This window comes from Maylandia zebra, linkage group LG2, assembly GCF_041146795.1.
Source record: "Maylandia zebra isolate NMK-2024a linkage group LG2, Mzebra_GT3a, whole genome shotgun sequence".
In the NCBI taxonomy this organism is placed as follows: Eukaryota; Metazoa; Chordata; class Actinopteri; order Cichliformes; family Cichlidae; genus Maylandia; species Maylandia zebra.
In genome coordinates, this window is record NC_135168.1 from 16,981,578 (window position 1) to 17,005,810 (window position 24,233).

At 42.7% G+C, this 24,233-nt stretch overlaps 1 protein-coding gene across 2 annotated transcripts in view; it reads right to left on the bottom strand.

The window, feature by feature from the left end:
- The window catches only part of fstl5 (follistatin-like 5), a 198,118-nt gene extending 182,114 nt beyond the window's left edge, over positions 1-16,004 (bottom strand). Inside the window, exon 1 of one of the 2 annotated variants that reach the window (XM_012919780.3) lies at positions 15,453-16,004. In XM_012919780.3, coding sequence (XP_012775234.2) covers positions 15,453-15,475 — 23 coding nt within the window. In that variant the 5' untranslated portion in view covers positions 15,476-16,004. The remainder of the gene's footprint in view (positions 1-15,452) is intronic. The other variant, XM_004553652.3, reaches the window with a different exon arrangement.
- Between the last annotated feature and the right edge of the window lie 8,229 nt (positions 16,005-24,233).

Consider the following 24,233-nt stretch of genomic DNA (forward strand, 5'->3'; position numbering starts at 1 on the left):
TTATTTTACACTTGTTCTGTTCTTACATACGCGCAATCAAAAAATTGCACAAGGGAGCCGGCAGGTTAAAGGTCATTTCAATCTGACTATTTGCATTTTCACATGTGCGACTGTTAGGTTTAGAAAAGCACATGTGTGAGAATAGCTACCCCTTGTTGCTTCTTGTATACATATGAATTATTCACTAACACATTAGGTATAGCAGCCCAAGTATATGATAATAACATTTCAATTTGTTACAGTGCCCTTGGGTGAACAAAAATGAATAAATGCAAGATTAAATGCATTAAACTGCAGCACAAAAAGACTTCAAAGAGACTTGTATCATCATTCAAAACCCCTCCATCAATCAAATCTCAGTCGCTACATTTACAAGCCTCTGATTTCGCTGCCAAACTAAGTTCAAAGCGGCTTCAAAGAAGAAACTTCCCGTCTACAGCCTTCCTTCTCAACTCCGTAGGAAGCCACTGGTCCGATATCCCCGACTCATTAGACAGGGCAATGACTCCAAATGCCAAGCAGATAACAGGAGTGTGTTCCTGTGCCACCGGATGACAGATAAAGACGGAGATGGATCCTTGTGTAAATTTGTTGGCTGCATGTTGTGATGACATAATTCATCACCCACCATCCATTTTATGAGGCTGTTATCCATTTCATTCAGATATTATCCATACACATAAACTGTGATAACACTGTGCTTTGAACTTACGCTGGCGTATTGTGTCTTCTCACTAAATCCTCCAAGCACCACACGTTTACCACGGATGGAGGAATGTCAGAAATGCTTGCGGGCTATGCTTACATTGAGCTGTGTGCAAGCGATGAGATGAGTTGATTCCTCTGCAGACCTGCGTGTGAATGCATTTCCACGCCCAAATCTCTTATTAATATTAAACTTATACTCATCATTTCACTGTCACTGTCATACAAGCAATTCATATTTTGCATGTTTGGAGTATTTAGCGAATGTGAGAACATGTGAGCCAGAGAGGATGGAGATAGAGGATGAGAAAAAGTTATTTTTCTGCCCTGGTAGTGACTGCAGAGCCTGAGAGCTAAATCACTTTCAAAGTTAATCTGCTATAAATCCTGGCAGGCAGTCCAAATCTGGGCAGAGAAACTTTTGAAATCAAATGTGGAATTTCAATGATCCTCACACTCAGAAAGTAGGTACTTCAAGAGAAAATTCAAGAGAAACATAGCAGGTAGATTCCCTCCTTGAGAACACTGGCATCTCATTTGACTCTGCTTATGAGTCTTACTTTGCATTAGGCGTATGAAAAGAGTCCTGTTGGAATCACAGAGAAGCCAAATGTGTGATATTGGTACATAGGAGAACAGATTTACAGCAGTTAAAACATTAAGGAAGTTGTGAGGGTAAGTAGAGTTCAGCTGGTCAATCACTGGAACGCTAATGAGCCTCTCATGTGCTTCTTACTTGGCTGCCTGCTTTGTTCTCTGCAGGACTGTAAATGTTTTGTGTGGGCTGTGGGCTTCCAGTGATCGCTGAGACTGACTGAGTGATCCTGCAGGCACTCAAACTGTTTTTTTTCCTTTCCTCAAACAGGGTGTGCAATTTTGCTGTCCAGATAGAGACACAAAGATTTTTCATAGATATAAAATACAGTACAAATGTATGGGAAACACTTCAATTTTCCTCTCGCTTATTCCAAAAACAGAAAACACTGGACACAAATGAACTAAGCTCACTCAATATTTTCTAAAATGTATTGTTGGGTGTTTTCACATTAAAACAAAAAACAAAAACAAGCAAACAAAAAATTGCAACTATTTTCCTCAGAAAAATGTATTATTATAAAACAGTGTTATCAGAAAGGTTGGTGGGACTGTGCAAGTAGTTCCACTAACATCCTCAGTATAAAAAGTAGTTGAGTAATTGCAGAGTAACTTGTCTAATTTCTTTAACTTAAATATTAACAATCCCATGAGTCCTTGCTCTCTCCACGTTCATATTGCCAACAGGCACTCAGGGATAAAAAGTGAAGTCATTGAGAAAGAGTTAAATACTGCATTTCTTCTAATGGCCACTTGAGGCAGTCTCTCAAAAATGTCAAACTTTACACACACACACAACCCCGTTCAGCTATCATAGTGAGGACCTTCATTGACATAATGCTTTCCCTAGCCCCTTACCCTAACCAAAAATGAATGCCTAACCCTAAACCTAAACATAACCCTGATACTAAAACCACATTTTGAGCCTCAAAAATGACTTCAAATTTGTGAGGACCGGGTTTGTGTGTCCTCACAAGTGACTGTTGGTTCTCACAAGTACAGTAGAATGCAGATTTCGGTCCTCACAAAGATAGCTAGACAGGAACACACACACACACACAGACATACACACACACATAAAAAAAAAAACCTGAATATATAGCTTCACAAATCGGTGGTGGACATCAAAGGCTACGTCCATCATTTATATATAGTTTAATTTAATATGTTTCATTAATCATAAATTAATCAAACAGAATTAAAGGCAAGAAGAACAACCTCAGTGCAATTTGCATTTACATTGCTGTCTGCCTACGCAAGCAGTTTATAGCTGTCTAACCTGATCTAACCAGATACTAGGGAGGCATTTATGATACAGACCTGGGAGTTTGGCAAAAAGTAAATAAATGTAATTCCCTAAATATCAAATAGTCCTCATTTATATTTCTTGTAATAGTAAATATTTTAATGTTTATGACTTCGTCTGAAGTAGGCAAACGTTATCTGTTGATGAAGAAGAATCAAAGCCCCCTCTACTTTATAGGGAAGAAACTAAAAAACAAAACTTTTTAAATTTCTGTCAGGGCTCTGTGTGCAGGCGGATGGAGAGGAGGATCCAAATGCGAGACTTGGACACTGAATACAACTCAAAACCTCAGCTTTATTGCTGGCATGAAGACAAAACATGAAGTGAACACTGAATACTGAGAACAGAAACACACAGGCATAATCTGATGGTACGACGCAACAATGAGCAAGGACAAACACAGGGCTAAAATACACAGGGACGTAATCAGGGAATGGAAAACAGGAGGGAGAAATTAGACTAACGAGACAGGGGAGCAGTAAAACTGAACACACTGACAACAGACAGAAACATGAACCTTCAAAGTAAAACAGGAAACACGACTTTCCTAGGACACTGACTTGACGGAGTGAGACAGACTAGACACTGAACTAAACCGGCGATAATAACAAAATACAACCCGAACCTTAATCATAATGCAGAAACATACCAGAATAACTGATTCATCATAAAAACCAACAAAGCACCAGAGAAACATAAATAAACCAAACATAACAACTCAAAATACTGGGTCAAACTGACCCAGAACCGTGACAGTAGCGCCTCTCTAAGGGCTGGCTCCCGACAGTCCTAAACGAAAAAAAAAACAGAACAAAACCAGAGCACCAGGCCAGGATGGGCGGAGGGGGTCCAGGATGGAGGGACAGAAACCAAACAAAAGACAAGGAGCAAGAGTCCAGAACAGTCCATAAACACAAGAAAAACAGTTCAACACACGGGAGGTCAGGAAAATAGTTCAAAAACCAAAAACACTGGAGACCTAGAAACAGTCCGAGAAATCAGAAGTCCAGGATTACAGTAATGATCCAAACAAAACTAGACCGGATCCCAACACGAGTCCACAAAAACGTTCAGGGGGTCGACCCGAAGGTAGACCGCACGGGGCCAAAACAGTTCAGGGGGCCGGCCGTGCGGACAGCAGTGGCAGCAACAGAGCAGCCGGTGGCGGCGGCTACTGAGCAGGTCCGAAGGCCTCGCTCAGGAGGCTGCCCTCAATGCTCAAATAAAGGCCTGGAAGGTGGCCGGCAAAGGCGAGGCAGGGCCAGACGAGGCAGGACCAGACGAAGGCAAAGACCCAGTGGATGAAGACCCAGAGGCCGGACCAGACGAGGCAGGACCAGACGAAGGTGAAGACCCAGTGGATGAAGACCCAGAGGCCGGACCAGATGGCAGCGAGGCAGTTGCGGAACCTAACAGCAGCGAGGTGGCTGCGGAACCTGAATGTGGTGATGCTGCAGGCGACGATGCTGCAGGCGACGATGCTGCAGGCGACGGCTGAACAGACTTCCCCGGAAGGTCAGCAGACATGAGGATGTGCTGGCTGGGTTCTCCCGAACCCCAAGTGACGTGACTTGAGGCTGGACGGGCTCCTTGGGCCCTCCAGCTGACGAGACATGAGGCTGGCTGGGTTCTCCTGAACCCCCAGCTGACGAGACTTGAAGCTGGACAGGCTCCTTGGGCCCTCCAGCCAGAGCAGATGCAGGGCCAGAGGCAATTGGGACCCCTGGCTGAGGGTGAAGATGTGTGGCTGACTGAACTGATGACAAAGTTAATGATTGTTCTACCAACTGAGCTACTGACTGGGCTATGGACTGTAACAAAGTTTGTAGTAAGTCTGGTTGTGGTAGTGACTGAGCTATGGGTAGCGGGGCTGAATGTGGTGGAGGTGGAGACTGAGCTAGGGACTGCAATAGAGGTTGTAGTGACGGTGGTTGTGAAGGTGACTGAGCTAATCCTCCTGAGCCTTCTGAACACGAGAAAAACTGCTGGACGGGCTCACCTGAGCCTCCAGCGGACACAGGAACAGGTGCTGGCACCAGCTGAACACCAGCCCCTCCCACCCGAGGAACTGAAATGGGTGGAGGCGAACGCTGGGCCCGAGCTACCCTGGGAGCAGGAACAGGAGGAGAGAGAGAAGCTCAGGAACGACCTCAAAATGCACAATATTGCCAACTGGGTCTGGGCATATAGTCTTTGCAGAGTGGGCAACCTCACACACATCCAACAGGGATACAGAACAGTCCCTAGGAGGAGCCACAGTCTCAATAGATTGTAGAGAGGGGCAACTAGAGTCCTTAAATGTCCTTGGGGAGCAGACAGCCTCTTCCTTTAGAGAGCCTAAGTTACAGCCTGCAATCTCCGTCCCTACCAACTGCCTGTGCCCTTGCTGAAAAGTACATGGCTGAAAAGCTGGCTTAGAAACATTAACCACCTCCCTTTCAGCTGATTTGAAAACAGAACTTGCAGCCTCCGGAAATTTCACAGCAGTCCGAAAATTTCTCTCCCCAGATTCAAGTAAAGTGGTCTTAGTCATTTTAACACGGGGTTCAGATTGTGCAGAATGAAAACTGGTTCTTAAATCCTCAGAGAAGGAGTTTACAGGGTTAACAAACACAGACTCAACTACCTCTAAGTTAGCAGATTTAGATTCACTTGCATGGCAGGTAGCCTTCAGGGTCTTAGGTGTGGATTTATTGTTTGTTAAATTCATGAGTTCAGGGGGAGCATGAGAAAAACAGTCTTTGTTGCTCACCACTGATTGTCCAGAGGAAGCGGAGCGACGGCTGCGTGAGCGTCGCTCACTCTGGGAAGAGGGAGGTAAGCCAGACTGCAAATCCTCCTGCAGACCGGACCGAAAGTCTTTCGGTGGGCCGGGCTGGGACGAAGAAGCGGGACGTTTGTGTAGCTCCGAACGTGGAAGTCCCAAAAACAAAGCAAAGGATTGCAGTGGAGTAAGCCCAGTGTCTTCCACCACATAATCCTTCTTTCCGTGACAATTTCAATTTCTATCATAAAATTAAAAAAAAAAAACTGAAGCTCAAACATAAACTCCAAGTGATAAGAAATGCACTTCAAGTTTTTGGAGTTTCACTCTCTCAAGATGTATGAATTAAGAAATTATAGTAATTAAAAAAGATAATAAAACCCTACAAAAATAATTTTATGTAAAAAAAACAGGACTTGGTGACATTTGAAGGGGAATCGAAAGACTCTATTCTTGGTTCCTGCTAAAGAAGCTTGAGAATTTCTCAGAGTATATCGTGTGTCTTTGATCCACACAGCCAGTCCTTTAAGAAATGCCAGATAGCACACTGTGACCAGTCCCAGACTGCCAGTTTATACTATATGAAAATTTGAACTAATTCATCCACAGAGTGTGTGTCCATTATTCATCGCAGCACTGAAAAAAACCACCCAAAGCTAAAATGAAGGGGATTCTAATATATGTTTTGCACAGGCTTTCTGTTGAGTTTGGCACAGCATCTGAGAATTATAAACAGTGTAGTGTGTACTATTAGCTTCAGTTGTACCTTCCAATTAATCCAAAAACCACAGTTATTAACAATCAAGAGCACCAGGAAGCACAACAAAAATACTCCCAACGCAGCAACTCCTGAGAAAGATTTGACAAAGATTTCAACCTTATATGGCTGACATCACAATCATTTATGGTCTTGGGAGTCTTTCCATATGAGACAGAGGCAACAAAGACCTTGACTTTTCTTTTATAGCTCTTTAATTTATAGACCATTTCAAATGTCAGGAAGTACAGGCTGCCACTACAAGACTGCAGGAAAAACTGCCTGGCAGAGGCACATGGCTCTCCCATTGTTAATAATCATTACATAATCAGACCGATCTGATCTACTGTACTGTGCCCTGAACAATGTTCTCACACTTGGCCACAGAAGCAGCGAACAGCGAACTGTGACTTGTGATATCATTAAAATGCAACGCATGGCCAGACCACCCTTACTCCCAGAGCATCAGATGCTTCCAACAACCAGCAAACAACAGCATTATTATTTCAGAGACAGACTGTTATGTCTCTGGCTTTGACCAAAGCCGCCAGGTTCCTAACAGACCCACTGAAACATACAGTATTTTACAATGCCTCAAACCACACTTGTCATCACTGTGCTCGACGGGATTAGAGCCGAAACCTACAGCCTGTTGGCCTTTGCCTTGAAGGTTTGTTCTACTTCTGTTATGGTCTGGCCATCTGCAAAGAGCCTTCTCAATATATCCCCAAGCCTTGGCCTTAAAAGTAGTCACGGAACCCTTGTTCTGCCATACTGCATGAAATAGGTTATGACAATAACAATTTAACAATCCACTTGGAGTTCAATCAAGACATGGAATGTAGGAGGTCATGCTTCAGAAATCTAGAGCTGTTTGAAAAGTCAGGAGACACGGCCTCATACTGTTAGCTTATATTGATCTTCGAAGCAAGGAAAAAGAAAAATGATCCAGTGGAAATGCTGCCAGCTTGATTTCACTGCACACAGAGCAGGGATCCTCTCACATCATTACAGCAAGCTAAATGCAAATAGTAATCAAAATTACATTATAGCCGTTTTCATCTGTAAAAGCTACATGTGATAATAATAGGTTTTCTATTTGTTTGTATCTTTTCATGCAATGGTGAAGTCCTATAAAAGAGAGAGGCAACGTGCACAACGGAGGGGGAAAAAATATTTTTCACATCATCAAACAAACCGCTGCTTGCCAGGAGAAAAGAATGTCAGGAGCAGGTTGCGTCTCCTAAACATGTTAGCAGAATAACATACGTCAGTCTGTGTGGGTCTTCTGCACAATAAAGATTCCACGTATTAAAGAGGGGAACAACAAAGACAGACACAGAGACACAGATGGGAGTTGGCAGCGGTTAAAGCTTAGCTCAGAGTGGGAAGAAAAGAGATGGAAAAGGGGGGGGAGCAGTGTTACAAGTGTCATTGTTGAGATGGGTTGGGCTATTAAGTCATGAAACATAAAAACAAACAATTTTTATATGAAAATATACACTGAAAACACTTGAAATGTAGATTTAATCTCAGTTTTTTTCACCATCTTTAGTCAGTTTTTTCTCAACTGCCGCCCCTTGTATTTAAAATAGCCCACATTATGATTGTTAAAAACAGGTAGGCAGACAATACCCATACTGCTGGTCAAACCCAGACTAACAAGGGAAAAACTACTAAAGGTGATTTCTGGAAATAAACACCCTATTAACACCCAATTTAAAAGTGCTTTTACTCTCCAAACTGCTCCAGTGGAGTCACCGTGCCCGTAAAGGGTAACTCTCAGGTGAGAATCTTTAGTGCGCATGCGCCAACCAGCGTGCAGCCTGTTACATTCGCTCCTGCTTTTCTCTTAGTTTAGCTTTTTTTTTTCTACGTATTCTTTTTTTTCCTGACTTGTATTTTCCTCCGTTTTCTATCTCTTACTCAATCATGTGGATTGAGAGAGTTTTTGTTCTTCTGGTGGCCGTGGAACTGTTACTTTTATCAAGGAACGGGACCGCGGCACATCTCCTACACGCACGGACTGTTTACTCCAGAGATCAGCTGATCGCCCTGATGCCGGCCGGTTCGCTGGCCAGGCCCGCAGAAGTACCAGCTGAAATTTGGAGGAAAACACATCGGGGATGCAGAGGTCAAGGACAGAAGAGAAGAGAAAAGGTGACGGTGAGACAGCGGAGGCTCGAAGCGAGGAGGAGGTTTAAACCGTGTCTGCCGTCTATCGTGATGGGTAATGTGCGATCGTTGGCAATTAAAATCGACGAGCTCTCAGCACTGGTACGGAGTCAGAGGGAATACCGAGAGTGTAGCCTGATGTGTTTCACCGAATCATGGATGCACCAGGACATTCCCGATGAGAATGCTTCCGTGGAAGGCTTCCACACTGTTCGGGCGGACAGGGACAGCATCGCTAGCGGTAAGCGTAAAGGAGGTGGGCTTGCTGTTTTAGTTAACAACCGGTGGTGTAACCCTGCCAACATAACAATCAAAGAAAGGATTTGTTGCCCGGACACTGAACTGTGTGCTGTTGGACTCAGGCCGTATTATTTACCCAGGGAATTCTCTCACGTCATCTTGGTGGCTGTTTATGTACCCCCCTCTGCTAACCCCACAGCTGCATGTGACACTATCCACTCTGCCATAGCTCGGCTACAGACTCAGCACCCGAGTGCCTTTATTGTGATCTCGGGTGACTTCAACCATGTATCACTGGACAATACACTACCAACATTCAAACAATATGTGGACTGTCCCACCAGGGGAGAGAAAACTTTAGACTTACTGTATGCTAACGTCAAGGATGCATACAGCTCCTCCTCCCTCCCCCCACTTGGTAGGTCAGATCATAACCTGATTCACCTCACCCCCCGCTATGTGCCAATTGTGAGGAGGGAACCTGTGACCACCAGGACTGTCAGGAGGTGGTCAGAGGAGGCCTTAGCAGAACTACAGGGCTGTTTCGAGGTGACCGACTGGGAAACACTCTGTGAGCCTCACGCCGAGGACATCAATGGGCTTACTGAGTGTATCACAGACTACATAACTTTCTGCACCGACTCCATTGTTCCAGCTCAGACTGTTCATTGTTACCCAAATAACAAGCCGTGGGTGACTAAGGACATCAAAGCCCTCCTCAACAACAAGAAGAGGGCTTTCAGAGGGGGCAACAAAGAGGAGGTGAGGAAGATCCAGGTGTTACTAAAGGACAAGATCAGAGAGGCTAAGGACAATTACAGGAGGAAGCTGGAGTGGAAACTCCAGCAGAACAGCATGAGAGAGGTGTGGAGGGGCATGAAGACCATCACTGGATTCAGGCCAACCAACAGCAGGGGAACTGAGGGAGGTGAGAATAGAGCCAATGAGTTGAATCTGTTTTTCAATAGATTCGACACCACAGTGTCTGCTCCTACCCCCACAACCTCACCTGCAGTCAGCCTGGAATCCAGAGCCACACCACTGTGCCAGCCTCTCTCTTCACATGGCGCTGTTGCCTCCTGTGAGATTCCTGACACCCCTCCCCCACCCATCACCTTCACTCAATACCAGGTTGAGATGCAAATGAGGAGACTTCACTCAGGCAAGTCTGCTGGACCAGACGGAGTGAGTCCCCTTGTCCTCAAGACCTGTGCCCCCCAGCTGTGTGGAGTCTTTCATAAACTGTTTATGCTGAGTCTGAGTCTGCAGAGGGTCCCGGTGATGTGGAAGACATCATGCCTCGTCCCTGTACCAAAGACGCCACGTCCCAGTGGCCCCCAGGATTACAGGCCCGTGGCATTGACCTCCCACATCATGAAGACCCTGGAAAGGCTCATCCTGGACCAGCTGCGACCCATAGTAAGACCACACCTGGATCCCCTTCAGTTCGCTTATCAGCCTCGTCTCGGAACAGAGGACGCCATCATCTACCTGCTCAATCGTGTCTACACCCATCTGGACCAGCTGGCGAGCACTGTGAGGGTCATGTTTTTTGACTTTTCCAGTGCTTTCAACACCATCAGGCCGACCCTCCTGGGTGATAAGTTAGCAGCGATGCAGGTGGATGCTTCTCTGGTGTCCTGGATTGTTGATTACCTGACAGGAAGACCACAATATGTACGTCTCCCACAGTGTGTGTCTGACAAGGTGATCAGCAACACAGGGGCACCACATGGGACTGTCCTCTCCCCCTTCCTCTTCACCCTCTACACCACAGACTTCAGCCACTGCACAGAGACATGCCATCTTCAGAAGTTTTCTGATGACTCTGCGGTGGTTGGATGCATCAGCAGGGATGATGAGACAGAGTACCGGGCTGTGGTCGACTCCTTTGTCACGTGGTGTGAGCAGAATCATCTGCAGCTCAACGTGGCAAAGACCAAGGAACTGATCGTGGACTTCAGGAAGACCAGGAAACACTTCACCCCTGTTTCAATTCAGGGGGTCAGTGTTGACATTGTGGAGGACTATAAATACCTTGGAGTACACATTGACAATAAACTGGACTGGGCTAAAAACACCACAGCACTTTACAGGAAGGGCCAGAGTCGTCTCTATTTTTTGAGGCGACTGAGGTCCTTCAACATCTGCCAGAAAATGCTGAGGATTTTCTATGAGTCTGTGGTGGCCAGTGCGATCCTCTATGCTGTTGCATGCTGGGGGAGCAGGCTGAGGGTCGCAGATGCCAACAGACTTAATAAACTAATCCGTAAGGCCAGCAATGTTGTGGGGATGGAGCTGGACTCCCTCAAGGTGGTGTCGGAGAGGCGGATGCTGTCCAAGATAAAGACAATGTTGGATAACACCTCCCACCCACTCCATGACATGCTGGTCAGTCACAGGAGCACGTTCAGTGAGAGACTGAGATTACCGAAAAGCACCACTGAACGACACAGGAAATCATTCCTGCCTGTGGCCATCTCCCTGTACAACGCATCCACTTAACACACTGTTTGCTGCTACAACTACACATGTTTCTTTTCCAACTATTTATTTATGAGTGACTTATGTATGTATGTATGTATGTATGTATGTATGTATGTATATATATGTATATATTGTACTATTCTTAGTTAGTGTATTGTCTGTCTTGTCTTAATGTTGGTTTAAAATGGAGCACTGTAACAAAAAATAATTTCCCCCAGGGATCAATAAAGTATTCTGATTCTGATTCAGAATATACACAGTGTCATTATGACTGTGAAACCAGGCATTACTTAGGAACAGTCTGTTGCTGATAAATTCAGTCAGTACAGGTGGCATCTTTCAACAAATAACAGAATTCAAACTGAAGGAATAGAGATATTTTGGGATTGTGCTTATTTTCTTGCCAAGAGTGAAATTTGAAGACTGATGCCACTATTATGTCTGCACTGTAAACATTGAGCTTGGCAGGCAGGAAGAAGCTGCTAGCTCTTTTCAAAGTTCAAAATTGCATCTGCTAGTATTGCTAAACCTCGCTAACTATCTGGCTATACTAAAATAACTCTGCAAATACTGAAAAACTAAATGAATTTTTGGTGTTGCACAGGATGTGCTAGAGACATTTCTTGGCCATCAACAGCTGTTTGCAGTGACTTCCTAGTCTTGTTGTCACAATGTGGCTGCCATTTCAGGAGTGAAGATGCACTGATAGTGACAGGCAAAATGTTGCTTTGTATATTAGATGGAAAGCCAAGGATCAGATGAACAAATTAGCTAAGAAATCTGCTGATTTGTGTTAGCAGGTACATTTTTAAGCTTTGAAAAACATCTGCTTCATGTTTTCCCTCACCTCCCGACTTTATGGTTGACTAAATTAATTTAGTCAACCATAAATTTGGTTCCACAGTCAAAACATTTCTTCAAATGGTTGTAAAAACAAAAAAGTATGAGAGTATATCTTGAGCACTGAACTTTCTTTATCTGGTTCAGCTAATTCTAAAATATATTTTCTCATTTACTTTAGCTCCACTGATTCATTTCTGTTTGCCCAAGGTGAATTAGAGTTATTTTGCAAAGCTTATGGAACTAAAATGTTTAAAGGGGATCTTTTATTCTCATTTTAAGCTCCTTAATTTTATTCTTCAACTCTGTTTAGGTAGTGTTGCTAGATTCACGGTTCAAGATCCCTGTCAGTTCGCTCTTTATCTCAGACTAGCTCATTTTTATTTTTATTGGCTGCCCCTCGTAAACATGAGATGTGAACAGCAGGTGGGCGGGGCTTCTGTGCTTACAGAAAGAGCTGACCGTTTAGGGATATCCTCTCAAATTGACACCATACAGGACCAAGAGCAGAAGAAACTGTCTGCGAGGCAGCGTTTAGAGCAGCTTTTGGCTTCACTTGGTAAAGCGTAAAAGCTCCCCTTTAAATCAACATAAACATGTACTTCTAAGAATAATGTTCTGCCCTTTAGATGAACCAGTTTCTGCCAAAAACCAGAAACAGTCCATATAAGAGTTATAGAATGGGCTCAAACTAGCACAGATACATTCATATTTATTTATATTCATTATATTTGGGCAGAGGCAGAAGTTTAAGAGGCATTTATCTCTTAAACCTTTTCAAAAGCAAAGAAAACAATCTGCGTGACTGGATACCAAGAACATTTCTTTTGATGTCTTTTGGGTGAACAGACCTTTTAGATATCAAACGGAGCTTTGAAAAAGTGTTTATCAAGCATGGTGTTAAATTCTGAGAGTTGAAAGGTTGTGTGTACACCTCCATCTGCAAGGGACTCGAACACATCGTTCACTGTATAAACCCATTAAAGCAGCTTTACCGGCACAGCAAGTATGTTGTCTTGTGACACATGCTCAGGTCACATGTTAGAAACCTCAACACGGGAAACTGGTAGTGTTACAGTTTTTATCCCCCACATTTGATCAGTGGTCTTGTACAGTTTTCAAAAGAGGCCAGAGCAGACCATTATTGGTTTAATGGGAAAACCTACTCGAACTGACCTGGCTGCAGCATGAACAGTTGTATCTGACATGTGCACAGAAAGACACAAGAGTACTTCTCTCAGAATAAAATCTGCTTTCAAAGACCATTTACCTCTCTAAAATAGCCCATAAAGACATCTCAGAGGATAATTGCTAAAGATTTTTGAACCTGCTGCGACGCCTGGACACCTGAGATCACGGTGAAAACTCTAAAATGGTACCATTTTCAGTGGCAGCGCAATTTTCCTTCCCAACATACAGCTTTATTGTCATATCACCCCAAATCTGCCCCCTGCAACTAGCCACCATCAGTGGGTGCTCACACCTTCAGATTGTGTGCTTTTCCTCTCAAAGCTGAAATGCCTTGATCAGTTTCCTAGCATTTTATTCTTCCTTCTAGTCAAAAGCATTATTGACTCAAAAGCCTTTGCCTCCCTACTGTGCCCAAAAGAAAGTCGTTTTAATGAAAAGCAGAGCAGCTCCATTAACACTATACCTGCTCAGCTGCCACCTACAGTATATCTTTTGTTAAATGGCTTAATTGGAGTCCAAAGAAGAAATAGAAAGACTTTTCTGGTCTTAGTGTGGTGGAGAAAAAGAATGTTTTATACGGCTATTTAGCTTTGTCATCTTGAACATTATTGTGCACTGATATTATTGGCATCATTCAGTGCACAAAGTCTACAGAGTCATTCTAAAAATGAGCATTGTCTTATCTCACTATCCGCTTCCCTCTACAGCTGACTCTTATTTATTAAGACTGGTTTATCAAATATCCTCACTTCATTCTGCACAGTATATATAATATATAACTTACATAAATGATACATTACTTGGTTCCTGGCTTGTATTCAAGTGGAGAATCAATTAGTGAGTGCAGCCTTGAAAACCAGATTCACAGATCCATCTAATGCACCATTGGAAATAGATTCTATCTTGCGGTTTCAAAGAGCTTCGAAAGATAAAGTGGATGCATTGCGGGAATGGAGTGTTTGAAGTTTGATCGTAGAGGCCTGCAGATGGCTGAACGTTCAAACTGCATGGCTTCTGTAGCATTTGTACTTTCTACACAAGATTTTTACTTGATGGTGCAATTAGTCAAGGAATGTGCTGGGATTGGCATCATCTGTGCACCTTATGAATTACAAAGTATGTCAACATTGTGTGGGAAGGACCAAACACCAAGAATGTAAAGTATTTATGAAGACATCCTCTGTCTTGTCCCTTTGATGTGCATACTGCACTTACTGTAACCAAGTAAAGTTGTCACTGGGTGAATCAGGATTCAGTCTTGTCCACAAATCAAAAAAGAAAAGAATAATAAAGGTAAAAATTGAAGAGTTAGCCTAGTTTTTGTATGATCTGTGCAGATAGAGGTATTTGGATCATTTAAAGGCAAGAAAACACTAAGAAAAAAACACTAAAACTAAAACTCTTATTAAAGTGTCGACTGATGATGCATAAATGTGTTTAAAACATAAGTAAACCTGTAAGATTTCCAATTATATTGTCATCTGAAACATGAACTTCAAAAGAATGTGCTTTTATCCACAGAATATATTATTAAATTAATTTGAAACATGACAAATTCTGTTGTATATTAATGTGCACGAGTCCTACTTTTCCACACAAAAAACAAAAAAATAATGATGACGCTCCCACGTCCTGCAACAGTAACCTCGTGTAGTGGATTTAACATGTAAAATCTAAGTCGTATCGATTGAAGAACTTAATCTGGTTTTCTGCTGGGCTACTTTTAAGTCCGTCTGATGCACCGCAGCAGAGATTAAAACAATGACCCCCAAATATTTTCTTTCGCAAATCGACAGACAACACAGTTAACGGCCATCCCCGGCAGAGCCCGTAATATAGTACTGCCAAATGAGTCAGGCGCAAAGCAGAGGATGAAAAACAAAAGTATAATCCCTTCGCTGCTAACGGTGTCACTCAAGGATTAGCGTGCCAAGGGGGAAAAAAATAACACGCTAAGTACTACGCGGATAAATTAAAAGCTCTGGGCAAGGCGGCGTGCCTGCAATCGTTTCAGAAACATTGATTGTGTTACAATGGGGAATGTTTGTGCTTCAGTGCTCTCACCCTGACAGCATAACAGCAACTATAATCTCAACTTCAGATATCCGGATATCAGCTGATTTGAGTCTCCGGGACCTGGCTGAAAGTAAATTGAAAATGGTAAAAGCTTAAGGCAGTAGATTGAGAGATATTTTCTGAGTCGGGGAGACTGACCCGGTGGATTATTAGAAAAGAGTTGTGGCGCCTCACCGATGATGGGGGTTAAGCTGTGTGTCTGATAGCGAGTCACACAGAGATGAATGAGGACTTCCTCGGGAAGGCGCTCAGATCGGATGGGCTTTAACAATTAGTCCACAACAGCATATAAAACACACAAACACACATTTTCTTACCTGTGAATCCAGACGTTAACCATCCAGGAGGGTAATCCGAACAACAGTTGCGGTGAACGGATTTAAGCAACACTTCTCAACAAAGTAAGGACCAATTAATGATAATCTCGAGGTCGGGTCAAATCCACGGACGGTCTGGGGGTAATTTCCGATGTGGGCAGAGAGCTATGCTCCGTAGAAGTTTGCACCTCTAAGCAGCCAAAGGGCAGATTGTTAATCCTTTCCCAAAATAACACCAAGTACAGTAGAGCCGACGGAGGAAGGAGAAGGCGAGAGGAGGGTGTAGAGTTCAGCACCACGACAGAGTGGACAGCTCCGACGGCGCAGCGATCTCACCTCGGCCGCTTTCGGGTCTCGTGTGCGCCACTGAGGTAGGAGCCACCAGCCCCAACCTCACCTACTGGCTCAGTCCTGACCGGATTTACATACAATCACAGGGGAGGGAGGGAGGAGAGGAGGGGGTGAACCAATCACAAGTATCCCGTAGTAGGCAGTATAGGCAAGAGAACGAGCGCACACCGACAGAGTGGATGTGGAGCGGTTTAGTGCCTCCGTGCCAAGCGAAACTGTCCTTGACTAAAACGGGAGAGAAAGCGAAGCGCGCGAAAGAGAGAGAGAGAGAGAGGGGGGGGGGGGGGCAGAGAGAGTGCGAGAGAAAGAGAGCGAGAGAGACGGGTCTTATGGCTGCCCCACTCTCTCACTTACTCACACACACGTATGTGTATTTATATTTATACACACGCAGACTCATATATCAACCATAAAGTAATGCATTAACGGTGCTACATATTCCATTAATTAAACTCCATTCATTATCACCTTATTGCTGCTCCATAAAATTCTGTTTATACTGAATTAAATGTGACAAACCGCAAATGAGCAGATTTGGTTATTTCTTAGTTCTTTATTTCCTTTTTTGTTTCAGACCATGTAAAGTGGGAAACAGAAAAAACATTATTATTATTTTTTTCTTTTAGATACTTAGGTTTTAAACTAAAGTGGTTTTAAACTAAAGGGGTTTACGACACCAACTCTCTGCCATCTATAATCCAGTTTTGAGATCCCTTCCCAGACGCCTTAACGCCCACTCACATCCTGGGCCATCTGACCTCAGGAATTCGCATGATAAGGTGGGGCCAGGTTTCACAATGAACACACCCGAAACTCTGGCTGATTGGGACCCACGCCCAGTTTCCCACCTTGGCTCAGGCGATTAAAGGATCATCAGGGGGTCCTTTTGTCCCTCTGTGGGGGGTCACTCCCACTAGGTTTATATCTGGGACTCTCCACCATTTGACCTTAGAACTGAAGAAGCTTCTCGGATGAGAGGTGAAACGTCTTCAAGCAACTTAAAGAAGTCCAGACGCTTTTCTTTGCAAGCTCCTTTGACTACGATGACCTGGATGACTGAGAACCTTCACAGACATAAAGTGAAAATGTAAAGAACATGCATTCAAGTATGTATATGTGTAAAAGTCTAAACTATCCTACAATGCTTTAAATTGGTGGCACAGTAAAGAAAAGCATATATTATTACTACTAATAATGGTGATGTTCATAATATTTTAGTACATTTTTGAATTTTATATCTTGCCCTCCTACTTAAAGAACTAGTGTACATCCTTCACAACTGTCCACATTCAGTCTGTGGTGTCATGTCCTGCATCAGCTTATAAGTGAAGACACAACAATGTCAAGAGGGTTTGCCTTTGGGGTCTTATGCCAAGCCTTTCTGGCTTTAAATAACTTGATGTTGTACTGCAACTATGATACCTATATGTGTGCTATGTTTATAGGATATCAGTAGATATACAAATGCAGTGATTTGAGCTTTTCCTTGATTTGTTATTCTTATATTTTTTCTGTTTAGTCTATTGTTTAGCTTACTTTCTAGATGTTTTAAATTCCCCCTTTTTGATGCACGCTTAAAGTGAGACGACATTCCATTCTTACTTCATGTGTGTGCCACACTGCAGGCTGCTGCTGGTATATTATGATCCTAGCATACCACACCACCGTTTTTTATCCTTTTTGTGCATCAGTGGCTACTTTTAAAATGCACTGTAGCTCATTGTGAAAGATTTTCAATGGACAGCATCTCTGCAAAATAATGTTGCAGGTAGCAATCTATGCCACTTCTACATACTCACATATCAGAGAAGCGCAACAGAAATGCAAACAATAAACAAATGTTTCCGCATTTGGCAATGTAAACATCTGGTGCATGTTTGGTGCTTCGCACACAAAAGGACTGGTGCACATTTCCTTGATACAGCAGTGGGAACAGTCAGCGAAGGAACTGTGCAGCGCTGTAACATTAGTCTTCATGACTGAACAGACAAAGAAAGAAACAGCACCAGTAGAAACCTTGGCTGTGTCTCAGACCAGTCTACAGTTCAGCACATTAGAAACTGTCCAGGGAATAAGATATTTTCTGGGTTGTTTCAGTGCAAGAAAAGTTCAGTTCTGTGGAGAAAAAATGATCTCAGGAAATGGAATGATGGCTCTCTGTCATCAGTGCCTGGAATTGCAACACTTCTATTTCACTTGAGTTTGTCTTTTCTTGTAGTAGGGAAGGACAGCTGGACCTAATAAGCAAATTATTGTTCCAGCATGTTCTTTTTGTTGGAATATTTCCATTATTAAATTGTCAGTAAACTTGCAAAGTGAACGTCATGGGTTTAAAGTTCTATTGATTTATCATCTAGCCACCTGACTACTGTATTTATTTATTCTGTTTGGCAAGCACATATTTCTGACGTATCCATGCTATTATGAGAACTGCACGTGCCTTTGAGTCACCAATCCTTCAGTCTTCAGTGAATAAGTAAGCTTATAATAAGCTAGTGATTACTTATTGAACTGAAGAATGATTTGAAATTACGGATGTACTGTAAAACACAGAAAAGAAGTCGGCACTTGCTGGTTTATTGATTTTAGTGACATCTGCTCACCCAGCATGCACACAAAAACTTTCTCACTTCCTGCTTGGGTGCTAAAAAAAATACATGGCCAGTGTCTCTCCGGTAAACTATCCTCACACACAAGTGACACATGGTCTGTTTCTGGGAGGAGGGAAAGGAATAATAATAGATTTCAATGAATAAGTCTGGTGCTACAAAACAAAACAAAAAATCAGCAGCAATTTATTAGGTTGTGACTCAGGACCAGCTATCATGTATTAAAATGAAATGTTTAATGGGCTTATCAGAGAAAGTGTACTGCATTACAAAGCAGCAGGAGACAGAAATCAATCAAAATGAAATGAAAAATGACAACAAAACGATAGCAAAGACACAAAAAGGAAGTGAAATGAGTTGCAGAAGGACCACAAGAAGAAGCAAAAACTACAAGAAACACAGGCTACAGAGTAAAACAAAGTAATAAAAAAGTAATAAGAAATAGATGATAAATTGCCGTCCTGTCCATGGTGTAAGACGTCTTTCACCCCGTGACCCAGAATTTTGTAAGTTGGAGAAAAAGCATAGATGGATTGTAGACAGAGGTGCAAAACAGCTACAAAAAACGAAATCGACATAAAATACCCACAAACACACATAATATTACTCAAAATAGCTCAGGGGGTGTAATTCTGGAGACAGACCATGATAGGTGCATAGTTTGTGGTCTGTCTCTTTTTTGGTCTGTAGGTCTTGCATTGCTGCAGAAAGAGGGTCTTATACATCTTTGCACAGGGACTCACCCATGCTAATATGTAAAGAAAAAAAAAGTTTTACTTTAAAAATAGTACTTTGACAAAAAACATTCAAAATCAACATTTACTTACCAGCTTTTGCCCAGAAGTTCACCTGTAGAGTTTATTTTACCTGACTATAGCTCCAAACGTCCCGTGATTACAACTGAGATGTTTCTATGATATCTGAACAAAGAGAGCACATTTTGTGGAAACCTAAAAAAGAAAAAAAAAAAGAAAATAAGAAACAGCTGTGACTGTTTTTTGTGACTGCATGATAGGAGTGTTTTCAGATCTGCCATCTGGTTTAAGGTATAGGAATTAAATAGTGTTAATGTTAGGGAATGAGTATGTTTGCTGGCTAAAAAACTTGCAAAAATCAAAAGAAAAAAACAAAAGCATGCTGACTGTTTGGAGTAAACAATGCAAGTCAAAGTCTGCCACTTTGTATTCAGAACTACCTCCCTCCTAAGTGTTGTGACATTATCAAACCTCCCATCCTTCCACTGTTGCTTGTGGCAGAGGTGAGTCACTCAAGACACAAAAGGTCACTTGTTCGGAAAATGTAAACACAGGTCATTTGAAGCATTTGAACAAAAACAATGGTGACGTTTTGTCATGAAGGCAGAGTTCTTGTGAGTGACTATCACATAGACTAAGCCTCAATATTCTTAGCTTCTTGATTACAGTGGGGCAAAAAAGTATTTAGTCAGCCACCGATTGTGCAAGTTCCCCGACCTAAAATGATGACAGAGGTCAGTAATTTGCACCAGAGGTACACTTCAACTGTGAGAGACAGAATGTGAAAAAAAAATCCATGAATCCACATGGTAGGATTTGTAAAGAATTTATTCGTAAATCAGGGTGGAAAATAAGTATTTGGTCAATAACAAAAATACAACTCAATACTTTGTAACATAACCTTTGTTGGCAATAACAGAGGTCAAACGTTTACTATAGGTCTTTACCAGGTTTGCACACACAGTAGCTGGTATTTTGGCCCATTCCTCCATGCAGATCTTCTCGAGAGCAGTGATGTTTTGGGGCTGTCGCCGAGCAACACGGACTTTCAACTCCCGCCCCAGATTTTCTATGGGGTTGAGGTCTGGAGACTGGCTAGGCCACTCCAGGACTTCCAAATGCTTCTTACGGAGCCACTCCTTTGTTGCCCGGGCGGTGTGTTTTGGATCATTGTCATGTTGGAAGACCCAGCCTCGTTTCATCTTCAAAGTTCTCACTGATGGAAGGAGGTTTTGGCTCAAAATCTCACGATACATGGCCCCATTCATTCTGTCCTTAACACGGATCAGTCGTCCTGTCCCCTTGGCAGAAAAACAGCCCCATAGCATGATGTTTCCACCCCCATGCTTCACAGTAGGTATGGTGTTCTTGGGATGCAACTCAGTATTCTTCGTCCTCCAAACACAACGAGTTGAGTTTATACCAAAAAGTTCTACTTTGGTTTCATCTGACCACATGACATTCTCCCAATCCTCTGCTGTATCATCCATGTGCTCTCTGGCAAACTTCAGACGGGCCTGGACATGCACTGGCTTCAGCAGCGGAACACGTCTGGCACTGCGGGATTTGATTCCCTGCCGTTGTAGTGTGTTACTGATGGTGACCTTTGTTACTTTGGTCCCAGCTCTCTGCAGGTCATTCACCAGGTCCCCCCGTGTGGTTCTGGGATCTTTGCTCACCGTTCTCATGATCATTTTGACCCCACGGGATGAGATCTTGCGTGGAGCCCCAGATCGAGGGAGATTATCAGTGGTCTTGTATGTCTTCCATTTTCTGATGATTGCTCCCACAGTTGATTTTTTCACACCAAGCTGCTTGCCTATTGTAGATTCACTCTTCCCAGTCTGGTGCAGGTCTACAATACTTTTCCTGGTGTCCTTCGAAAGCTCTTTGGTCTTGGCCATGGCGGAGTTTGGAGTCTGACTGTTTGAGGCTGTGGACAGGTGTCTTTTATACAGATGATGAGTTCAAACAGGTGCCATTCATACAGGTAACGAGTGGGGGACAGAAAAGCTTCTTACAGAAGACGTCACAGGTCTGTGAGAGCCAGAGATTTTCCTTGTTTGAGGTGACCAAATACTTATTTTCCACCCTAATTTACGAATAAATTCTTTACAAATCCTACCATGTGAATTCATGGATGTTTTTTTCACATTCTGTCTCTCACAGTTGAAGTGTACCTCTGGTGCAAATTACTGACCTCTGTCATCATTTTAAGTGGGGGAACTTGCACAATCGGTGGCTGACTAAATACTTTTTTGCCCCACTGTATCTGTTTCCTCAGTTCAACAACCTGATGGCTTCCTCTGCACACACAAAATACCTCACGTGCATCTATCTTCAGCATTCATTATCAAACTTTAAATCGTTTAATCACATGTTGTTTGTCCTGCATGCTACAGAAATGATAGAAACAAAGATGGACATAAAAACTGAAGCATATTAAACAGTAAATCTGCACAGAACATGTATTAAAATGAAAACCTTTTAAAAATCAACAAATGCTCACTTTTTGAAAAAATCTAGTTAATGTAAAGTGAGTTATTCTAATTAACTGATGGAAAAATTGTAACTGCAGTGATCTGAATATTGAGTTAAACCATAGACCTTATATAAAAGATGGATTTAGCACAGTTGTTTGTCTCAAACAACTGATAAACACTGAAAAAATAGCTATATAAAATAAATCCCCAAACCCACATACAAAAGATAAAGTAGTAAAGTATATGTAAAATAATGACTTTACTGTGAAATTTAACAGAAATTAACAATTTGAATTTATCCATACATTAGCTTCACTTGTGAAGTGTATCCACTTCACGTCAGCAGCACGTGGCACGTAGTTGCTTAAGTGACAGAATTTAATCCACTTTCTACGGTCTCTGGTCACCAGGTTGCTTAGATGAAGTTTTAGTGATGTGAAGTTGGCAGGGCCTGGGTTAAACTTTCCTCAGCTTCAGGGCAAGGGATTCACATGGCTGCCAGTGAAGGATATTGGGGATTGACATAAGACAGGGTGGTAAATACAGCAGTATGGGTAAAAAGAGGGTTACCAAGAAGTGAAGCCTGGAATGTCTGCTAATGACCAACCATCACAAAATGATGCATAATGCGCAATTCCTGTGTGGACGCTCCTAAAGCACAGAGAAATGGTTATTCAAAGTGATTATTCAGTTTTGAATTTCCTTTATGTACTTACCATCACAAAAAATAAATAAGCGCCCGACATCATAACAATGTCTGAAAAGAGTTCTTGGAATTTTTCACACACACACAGGCCAGAGAGTTTTCTGGAGCCAGCACCTGCTGACTCTCACTGGTAGCAAATTTAAGGTACATTTATACTGGCAGTAATGTCATGAGGCTGTTTTAATTGGTAGATTCCACATGAAAGAGACACACTTTGCCTGAAACCGAAAGTCTAAATCTAAAAGACTAAAAAAAGCCCATTAAAAACTGCCAAAATGTGAAAATAGCCAGCCCTCCTCTGGCATCTTGGCCCCTGCGTTCAGATGAGGCATAGGTATAGAATAATTGGTCTCGCACAAATTCATTCCCCACTCATCAGGTAAAAGGCTAACTCAATGCTCCACCACTGCTTAATTCATGTGCACACTTTTTTTTTTTTGCTCTTTATACTTCACGAAAAAATAAAACAGCCCACATAAGGTGGAGGAGTCAAGTTCCCTCTCAGACCACTTGAATTAAAGCATGCTGAAAGGTTATTATGGATTTATTTGTCCACTGATGCCCAAAACACGCCAGCATTAAACCGCTGAAATGTTTGCCTTCATGTAAATCCCAAAAACATGTCACAGGCTTCACATCACATGTGTAAACAGTCACATCACCATAATCAAACATGATGTACGTGCTGACGCTCACTCAGCACATATGCCAAAAGTGTTGCTGCTCGTGTGAAATGAAGTTACAGCATGATTCATTAAGGCATATAAGACGGAGCTCTCCCTTGACATTCTCCACACAAATCCAGAGATTATGTTGCCACATCTGTGCTTATAAACTACCCGTGTGTATATGTCACATGGGCGCAGCTGAGATGGCTGTAATTTATCATGCAGACAATTAATGCCCTGCATGTTAAATAAGAAAGTCGAGGAAGGACTTGTCTCCACAGGTGCAATAAAGCATGCTGCTGTGCTCAAGCTGCAAATTCATTGTGTGTGTTCAGGCTTTTGCGTTGAGAGGTTGTGGGTATGTTGTGCGTAAGCCTGGTTTTGAAAGAGCCTGTATACATACACACACACGCACACACACTGAAGTGTTAGAAACTCCACTTCTGTATCTGTTCATATGTGAGCAGGCTTTTCTTTTGAAAATAATGGATGCGAGAGAATAATCAGAGAGTGTGTGTGCGCGTGTGTGTAGGCGTGTGGTGGAGACTGTAATAGATTGTGACACATTGTATGGGCAGCGTCAGCAAGAGCATGCGCACACAGATGTGATATGTGACCAGTTTCGCATCCCATTATCTGTTAAACTGCGCGCTGTCGTGCACGACTCCAGATTGCGATGTCAACTTGATGTACATTCACTGTGCTCGCTGCATTAGGACTGAGCATATGGCTCCCACTCGCCACTCTCTGGGTCTCTGCTCGAACCGAGGGACGTTAGCTGGGATCCATCTTTCTGAGCCGAGGCTTTGTATTCAACCTCGGTGAATTTGCAGCTGCTGTGCTGGAAGCTAAAACAAAGAATACTTATAGATCTATGCTTTAGTCAAAGTGAGAGTTCAAACACTTGAAAAGAGAGAGTGCAGTTGCCACAGTTTATAAGTAAATTTCTTTACGGAGTGATTTGTACGATGTGGTGGAAAGGACATCATTCTCTGTGGGGATCTCGAAGGAAAATGCTTCTGAAGCACAAAAAAAATTGAAAGCCAGTTTGCATGCTTCAGCCTCTCACCTGTGTGGATTTGTTGATTTTCTCTGCTTTGAACTGAGTTCTGAAGTGTGTGTCAAAAAAAGGTGTCACTTTTTACCTTGAGAAAGTATGATGGACACTTTTCACCATTTTACAACATATTTCAGAGGCCATGTTTGGAT